Here is a 9,281-nt window from a genome sequence, read left to right as displayed (position 1 = left end):
ATCTCAGCTCACCACAACCTCCGCCTCCCGGGTTCAGGCAATTCTCCTGCCCCAGCCTCCTGAGTCGCTGGGATTACAGGCACGCGCCACCATGCCCAGCTAATTTTTTTTGTATTTTTAGTAGAAACGGGGTTTCACCATGTTGACCAGGATGGTCTCGATCTCTTGACCTCGTGATCCACCCGCCTCGGCCTCCCACAGTGCTGGGATTACAGGCTTGAGCCACCGCGCCCGCCCAGGGGACATTCTTTTTTTAACACCTGCTAGTAAGTGTGCTACCCTGCTTGTTTACAGAGTAACTGGTATAGACTTCTCTAAAATGATGCTTCTCAAATTTTAATGTACATAGGAATCAACTAGGAATTTGCTGAAATATGAATTCTGACTCATAGATCTGGAGTGAGAACTGAGATATTCTGTACTTCTAACAAGTTCTCCAATTAATGCTAATGCTGCTGGTCCGGGGGACTAAACTTTGAGTAGCCAGGGCCTAGAAGTTGCTTATGTTTTATATCAAAAAAAACAGGAACACTGAATATTAACTAGATAAAGCAATCTCTCTATTTGAAGTTTTTGAGAAATCTTAAACTTATGTTTTGTTGTTTTTGTATTTGTTTCTAACCTTAATAGATTTTCTTTTAATGGTTGTCATGTACTGACATGATATTAAAACAGAAAATAGGGCTGGGTGTGGTGGCTCACACCTATAATCCCAGCATTTTGGGAGGCTGAGGAGGGCAGATCACAAGGTCAAGAGATTGAGACCATCCCGGTCAACATGGTGAAACCCCGTCTCTACTAAAAATACAAAAATTAGCTAGACATGGTGGCTCACACCTGTAGTCCCAGCTACTCAGGAGGCTGAGGCAGGAGAATTGCTTGAACCCAGGAGGTGAAGGTTGCAGTGAGCCAAGATCGCGCCATTGCACTCCAGCCTGGACAACAAGCACAAAACGCCATCTCAAAAAAAAAAACACAGAAAATAATTTAATAGCAAAACTATACTAATCAGTTTAACATTACTTAATCTGCTTAACTAAGTCCCTCCGTTTGTGCAGTGGTGGGAAAAACACCCTGCACTTACTTTATATTGTTTTTTCTTGTTTGACTGCTGAATGTGAAATTTGAATCTGATTACCATAAATTTTCAGAGAAATCAATATAAAGATTTTATTGCTTGTCTTGTCAAAACCCATTGTCTGATGATTAGTAGTTTTATAAGGATTAGTTCATAATCTGATTAAATTTTCCTTCACCCTCTCTTTTCTCCTTCCCTTTTTTAGGGGCAGCTTCATGACTTCTGGGTACCAGATTCTTAATAGGAGTACAGCAGCAAAAATATCAACCAAGAGAAATTCAGTAAGAGCCTTTCCTAGAGGAGTAGAAAGAATTATTACAGAATCCAACGGAATGCCAAGAAAATATACAGCAAATATGCCACTTGAATATCTAGTATGAAGCTGGTAATGAAATTGCCATTTCTGAAGCAGATATGAAATGTGATCTGCTTAATTGTTAAGGCAACTGACCTTTTAAAAGAGCAGACTCTTATTAAAACAGGGGAGGGGTAGAAGCAGCTAATAGTCACATGTCTAAACTGCCCCAGTAACTCCTCTTATTAAATTATAAGCCAATTATCATTTTTAGATAGTATTTTTGTCACTTGCATAATCACAGGAAATATATAAGAAAGAGCTTGGACCAGCTTGAGAAGCTGGACATGGAAATCAAGACCAAGTTCCAGTTGGGTTTCATTTTCCCTCTTGGTTATTTTAGGACACAAAGGGAAAGCTTAAAACTGAGTTTAGTAAGAAAAAGCATAAATCTCTTCTGTAACTTCTATAAACCACAGGGAGGTTTCAGTCCATGCATTTTCCTTCATTACTCAAGATTATAAATGTGTTTTAAAAATGCATTTAACAAACAGTTGAGAAACAGATGTTTGATATGTTGTCCGATCCCCTTAAGGGGAAGAGTAAGCTCTAAGGTAGTGGCTCTGTTTTTATGCCAGAACATTCATATGTAGTTTGTTCTGGATTTCTTTTAAATGCATATATTTTAAATACTGTTTAAATCTTAGAATCTTGGCTAAATCTTAGAATGCTGGCTCTTGGTAACCATGTTACAGAAGTCTATGTTGTAAAAGCCTAAAGATCTGGACAAGTTTCCAACAACCTTGTTTCCATGAGTATGTAACTTCGGCAGAGACCTGAATGGTGTTCATTCTTTGGGACACTGTGTCTGTGTGTGCCTGCGTGCATGTGTGTGTGTGTGTATGTGTGTGCGCGCGCGCACGCGCCTATATCTTGAAGTTGTTGTACTTCAAAACCACAGCTGCTTTAAATTCTTAAAACACTGGAAAGCCATCCTTTGGTTTCAATGGTAGAGGGTTAGTGGAAGTGCACATGCTGGTTTTAGCCCAGGGGTAGTAACAAACTCTTACTGGCCAATTAAAAAAAATTATTTTATTGACTAGGTGTCCCTTTTAGGAGGGCTTATTTCCTGAAAGAATACCAACTTTTTTTGTTGTTCTTTCAGTGTTGGCTTGAGTGACCTGTTCTCCTGAGTGCTCTAGTGTCTGCAGTTGTGGGGGGAAAGGTGATGGAAGGGAACGGAAACTGGACTTGATGCTTGTCGTTTGAGAGGGAGGAAAATACTTTCTACCTCTAAATTGAGGCTTAGGAGTCAAAAGCATTTTGTCTTAAATTTGTCATTTAAAATAGCATCAGTAACTTTTGAGCTCATGTCAAGCATTGGGCAGTCAGAGATTTTATAGGGAAGACTAAGTAAATCCAGTTTCCAAGAACCTAAACTGATTGAGGCTCCAAGAGTCAGACCAACAAAAGTTTTATTCTGTGTTGTTTACTGGTAAGAATCTTATTATCTTGATGCTACCTCTCAAGGGTATTGTTACAAAATGCCATTTATGGTTAAAGAGATAGATACAAAGAGTTATATTTGACAGAAGCTTGAAACTCTGGCATCTATCTGCCCAACAATGCGGGCTTTCATTCTGTAATTTAATCCTTTGTAGATACATTATTTGTGTGTAATTTTATACGTGTTCATATTTTTCTCATTTTGCATTGTGTAAAGTGTACAAAATCTCAAAGTATAAAATACTGCTTATATCGCTTGTAATTTACAGTGTGTAAATATTTTCTAATTGTGTACATTGATGGGGGGACAAATGGGTTATTCAGGTGTTTTTTTTTTTAATGACCCTTTTGTATTGCAGTTTCAACAGATAACTGCCCATCAAATTTAAAACCACTTTGATACATTTTTATTTAACAGTTCCAATAAGAAAAATATATATCTATTTGTAATTGTATTTCTCCTTTAGAAAAAAAATACTTAATTGTCCCTTTAAAATAAATGGCCAGATGTGAGTTTAGGCCCTTATATTTATGACTCTGGTAGAGGTATTCAGACTCCAGGTCATAGTCCAGTCAGTATTTGCATTTGGGTTCTCATGAAAGTTTTGTAACTCTCTTTTAGCACAAGTAGCCCATGATTTTTCTTCCAAATCAAGTATTTTTCTTCTCCCTCGAGTCCCCATGCTTTGACTCCCTTCTGCTGCTATTGCCCAGTGAATGGGGTGGTAGAGAGGGAGAAATGCTCATTGCACAGAGAATGTCAGGCCACTTTGGGGACTTGGCAAACAAAGCTTGCACTGAGTGGTGGTGTGTTTGGCAATATTACTGTGCCAAAAATCACCTTGTCTAATTTTCTGGATATGTATGGCAAACTTATTACCTATCTTGCAAGCTGCACATTAAGGTACTTGTTAAGTGTTTATGCTTTTGTGTGTAACTGTCTTTTCTAACTGCTTTTCTTGTTATCTGAAAATATAATTCTACTAGTTTTATCACATTAAGTGAAGAGGCTCTCCATGCACAAAATGCATCGATGTAGCCGTAAAGTAACAGCATTTGTACATTTTCTATCTCCTAATGGCAGTGGTGCCTTTGTCACCCTTTGGAAGGTTGGCATTTTGTTTCTGCTTTGAAGTGCAAATAGTAGCCTGCTTTCAACTTCACAAAAATCTGCTCAAATGTAAAAGATAGAAAATGGTGCATTATCATCCAGACTTAGTTGGAATATTTGCATTTTTATTTTTATTAAAACAAATATAATTGGTGGGGACTGGCCAGTAATAATGTGTGGCGTCTTTAAGCCAAGGGTAATTTTTAAATGAAAAATAAAAATTTTAAGAGGTAGCCCGTTAAACAAGCTACTAAGTTGGAGAATTAGGGGATGACTGTGGTGGTTTGTCTCTAAGGAGGCAAGAGTAGGGTACAGGTGGCTGGGCGTGTGGAGCAGCTAGCGTGATCTGTGGTCATTCCTTACTCGTGAACGGTGTTGGTGTACCTCATTATCTGTGCATTTGTTTTTCCTGGGCAGTCCTGTCAGCCAGTTACTACTCCACCAGCTCTTAGGCAGTAAATACAGATTTTGTTTTCTTTCCTTTTATTTTTTTAAAGATTTTATACTACATCTTGTTAAATTCCTATGAATATGTGTGTGCGCTATTAAAACTGCTTTTTCTCAGTTTGAACATGTGTTTGGTGGTATTTGTTTGGGAGTTGGGGAGGCTAAGTTATCTGGAATGCCCTGTTCCCTCACACCACCCCAACCCCCTGGTTTTTAAACATTTCTTCCTCTTGCTTTGGATTTTCCAGTGTTTTAGCTTGTTGTCTCCTATTTCTAGAAAACATAAAGCCACCATTGTACACAGTTCACTTTTATATAACCCAGTTAATTGCTGTATACTTTGCAATTAGGAATTCAGTAATCTCCTTCTTATCTCATTCAGTATGCTCATTCCACTATTAATTCATTCTCACAGTTAATTGAGTCTCAACTACATACGAGGCACTCTTTTTAGGATTCATTGAGTAAGGATTTGGTGGTGAATGACACAGAGCTATCATGAATCTTATCTGCTGGTATACAGATTAAAATACTTTCTGTTCTTGGGCAAAGAGAATTAGAAACAAATACCCTTAACCTGACTCCCCTTTTTTTTTTTTTTTTTTTTTTCAGACGGAGTCTCACTCTGTTGCCAGGCTGGAGTGCAGTAGTGCAATCTCAGCTCACTGCATCCTCCACCTCTAGGTTCAAGTGATTCTCCTGCCTCAGCCTCCTGAGTAGCTGGCACTACAGGCATGCGCCACCATGCCTGACTAATTTTCATATTTTTAGTAGAGGTGGGGTTTCACCATATTGGCCACGATGGTCTCAATCTCTTGACCTCATGATCCACCTGCCTCAGCCTCCCAAAGTGCTGGGATTACAGGCATGAGCCACCGCACCCAGCCTCTGACTCCCTTGTTCTTGAGCCCAGGACCAAGAAAGAGGAAGCTGTACAATGTAAAAGCAGGGCTTGAGATCACCTCCAACCTGCCAGGCCGACACAGTTCTGGGTATGCCAACTTGGGAGGCAGAGGTTGACACCTCATAGGAGAAACTTTTGAACTCAGAAGGCCTAGGCATGGTTAGAGGACTTGAGTTCCAAAACCATGCCAGTATTTTTTTCTCCTTTCTGACAGGATGGCTATAAAGAGACTCAGTGGGAGCATTTTTCTCTGACAGTGGGGCGGAGGGATGAGGGGATGACAACCCGGGCAGAAGCAGACATTGCAATAAGTACTAGAGGGCAGGCAGCACAACCTTATGCAAGTTAAGGGTCTTGACCTTGCCCCAAGGCCTGATCTCAGATCCCCAATTCACCACACTAGCCTTTTGATCTCTGGCAAGTTACTTAACTGGTTTAGCCTGTTTCCTCATCTGTTAAAAGAAATAATAACGGTGTCTATCTCAGGGTTTGTGAGGACTAAGTACACAAAAAGTGCTTAGTACAGTGCCTGGCATAGAGCAAGAACTCAAATGCTCTAACTTGAGGCTTTTCTCTGATGACAGAATTGATCTTAAGTGGACACCTCAGGGTGTACAGACATCTGAGCAAACCATATCTCCAAAAATTATAGTTGTAAGTGTGCCCTATTCCTTTGGACACAGGGAGCTCCAGAGGCTTCTCTGTCCAGCTGTCTCTGCTGATTTTTTCTTTTAAATTAAAATTTTCAGGCCGGGCATGGTGGCTCACACCTATAATCCCAGCACTTTGGGAAGCTGAGGTAGGCAGATCACCTGAGGTTGGGAGTTTGAGACCAGCCTGACCAACATGGGAAAAAGCCCGTCTCTACTAAAAATACAAAATCAGCTGGGCGTGGTACTGCATGCCTGTAATCTCAGCTACTCGGGAGGCCAAGGCAGGAGAATTGCCTGAACCTGGAAGACAGAGGTTGTGGTGAGCCATAATTGCACCATTGCACTCCAGCCTGGGCAACAAGAACGAAACTCCGTCTCAAAAAAAAAAAAAAAAAAATTTTTTTTTTCACTTTAAAAGCCAGCATGCTAAAGCTGAGAAATTGGTGATGGGTGGTGGTTTTCCAGCATTTGTAGAAATGTCCTGACACTTCCTTTCCCTTGCTAACCATTCCCTAGGCTGAAGCCAAAAGAGGGCAAACCAGAAGGCCCAGCTTTGGGTCTGACTCCAAGACGACAGGCTGGGAGAAAAATGTAACGGGCAAAACAGGCTTCTGAGGCACAGTGGAACTGTGAGACTTCCGTATTGTTTCACTGGTGACAGCCCCTATAGAAGAAGCACCTCAGCTGCATATGTGGCCAAAATAAAGATCACAACACCTAAAGGGAAAGTGCCGGGCGAACCAGAGATGGAGATGGCGAAGCAGGAACAGAAATGCTGCCACACTGAACTGGAAGCAGGACAGTTTGACTAGGCCACAGTTCTCGTGCCTCCGGGAACCTGCTCCAGTTTCAGGAATTCATACCCACCCCCTTCACCTAGGATCCCTGCTACAGTGAGTAACTGTTCTGTGCAAAGTCTGCTGTGTAGGTGGCTGAGAATCAGCCAGCACTACCCTCAGCCACTTCCTTACAGCAAAGTTGGGAAAAATAGCCTAGCAAAAACAAACCCCATACGTTTCTGTGTGTATAAAGTTCTCTAGAAGGTTTCCAAATGGGATCCTCTCACAGCCACCCTGTGAAGCAGCCAGGGTAGTGACTATGGATGAGTAACAGCCTGTTCAAAGAATGACCTGCCTGTGTACCAGGGTGCAAATTTATGGCTGGGCTAGGGTTAATTTCTTTATTTGATTTCCACTGTCAATATTCCCCTGTTCATATTTTATCAGCTGAATTTGCAGAGAGATGTACTGTCAATCAAAAGGGCTTCCTATAGACAGCTCCATTAATTGCCTTTACATCTCTTACTCTCATTAGGTTCAGAGATTTCACTGGGAGGATAGCAGAAGGATATGGATTGTGGTCTGGTATGAAAAGTACTGTAGTAACTGCCCAGTGATAGTTGAAATCACACATTTTGCTCATTTAACAATGTCTGAGTTTGCCATCAGCACCTGAGAGGAGCAAAGTTTGGCTCATAACGTGAGTGAGATACTGAACCTACCACATTGGCTTAGTTCCCACCTCCAGAGGTATCTGAAGTCAGCACTGCAGGTTCTGTGAACATTTGGGAAGCTGTGCTAACCATTCCCTAGGCTGAAGTCAAGAAAGGGCACCTGGAATCCAAGCACTTTGGGAGGCTGAGGCGGGCGGATCACCTGGGCCCCTCCAGTTTAATTGCTTCTCCCATCTGCTACTGAGAGGCTAGCAGTCTTCCTGCCCTGCCTCTGCTGTTACCACCAACCCACTTTCTGATAAGAACTCCAGATTCCTCTTTCTTAGCCCTGCCTTTACTGGTCTTCCCAGCTCAGCCTTCCTTACTCAATCCATCAACTCTTTCAGGATTTTATTCTGTGGTCTTTTTCAAACCACTAGCTCACTTTTCCCTTTTATTTCCCACTTGGAACCCTCCCATTTCATCAAATCAAACTCACTACCGTCTTTCATACCCCTTCCCTAGTGCCCCAACACAAGCCTGTGCATAAGCTTGAACATTACCATCTTAGCCAGTGGTATTTCCCCTTCAGGCTTAACCTGCTTCCTCCTTCCCAGACTTTTCCCATCTTGATTGTCCTCTCTGTAAACATGAGAATGAATTTCAAGGCAAGTTACTTAATGTCTTAGAGCCTGTTTCCCCATCCCTAAAATGGGGCTATTAATTCCTCAGGATGGGATAAGGGTACAAATAAAAAAATGAAGCAGGATATTCTTTGTAAAAGTGGATATGCACTTTTTTACTGTGTTTCTCCCCACCTGCCTTCCCTCTCCCTGCCACACACATCCTATTTGCAGAGTGTTGGGGGAGGTGGAACTGTGATGTGGGCCCTGCTGTCTAGCAGTCTGCAGTCGCAGCCATCCAAACTACAAGATTGTATATGATTCAGTGCCAAACTGTGAGCTTTGGGGAATCCAGAAAGAAGGATGAAGTGTCTTTCGCAAGGTTCCTTTGGTTAAATGTGCCACTTGAATCCCGTTCTGACTCCTAGGCACGTGCAAGAGTCAGTCACATACGTTCCTATGGCCTTTATCATTTTGGTCCATCTCTTGGGCCCACATTAATACTGTCATGGATGGAGCAGGAAGGACCAGGCCGGGTCAGGTCCTGAACGCAGGTTTTGTTTGAACTATGGGAGCTAATTTCAAATAGGCTGTGACCTATGAAAGGAGGCAGGACTCAAGTTTGCACAGAAAAAAGGACCATCCTAGTTGAGTTAAAGGAGTTGGGGAGTTGATTGTGAGGGGTTTCCTAGATGACTGCTGGGTAAGATGATTGAATCTGGGAAGGACAGGGTACTCGATTGCTTAGAAGGGTGCTCTGTAAGTTCTGGATAAGAATGGTGCCCAAGATGAGCTGGAGGAAGGCAGGTGTTTGAATGACCCAGTCCCTGAGGTGAGCCTGGGTTAGGGTTAAGATTTGGTGAGTGAACAGGTACGAATGCTTGTAGCTCATTCATCCAGAAAAAGCATTTTCTGTGTGCCTTTCAGGTCAAGCTGTTACTTCAACCCCTTCAGGCCTGACCCCATCTCCCCCACACACACCTCAAGCTGAACAGCCCCTGACGCTGGGAATCAAGCCCCTGCCTTGTGTTCAGAGCTTCCCCCAACGCCCAGTCTCCACTACCGCAGCCCTCCCTCCCTGCTCTAGGCCGAGAGCAGAAGCGGGTGGCAAGAGCGCAGGGAGTGAGGTCCAGGTTAGAGGACAGGCCAGAAGGCCCTCCGAGAGGGTCTGCCAACCCCGCAACGTCAGGACAGGTTTGCACGTCCCCAGCAGTAGGCAAGCCGGAGGAGTC

General features: G+C 42.6%; 1 protein-coding gene across 4 annotated transcripts in view; it reads left to right on the top strand.

Moving 5' to 3' along the window:
• SLF2 (SMC5-SMC6 complex localization factor 2) overlaps positions 1-6,770 on the top strand; it is a 61,189-nt gene extending 54,419 nt beyond the window's left edge. For 3 of the 4 annotated variants that reach the window (XM_017531233.1, XM_017531234.2, XM_017531235.2), the window contains one exon: positions 1,284-4,561. In XM_017531233.1, the coding sequence (XP_017386722.1) occupies positions 1,284-1,319 (36 nt within the window). In that variant the 3' untranslated portion in view covers positions 1,320-4,561. Of the gene's footprint in view, positions 1-1,283; positions 4,562-6,510 lie in introns of those variants that run through there. The other variant, XM_037739520.1, reaches the window with a different exon arrangement.
• The last annotated feature ends 2,511 nt before the right edge of the window (positions 6,771-9,281 follow it).

This window comes from Cebus imitator, unplaced genomic scaffold (assembly GCF_001604975.1).
Source record: "Cebus imitator isolate Cc_AM_T3 unplaced genomic scaffold, Cebus_imitator-1.0 Scaffold71, whole genome shotgun sequence".
NCBI classification, from domain to species: Eukaryota; Metazoa; Chordata; class Mammalia; order Primates; family Cebidae; genus Cebus; species Cebus imitator.
Note: the sequence above shows the minus strand (reverse complement) of the source record. Positions and strands in the feature narration are given on the sequence as shown.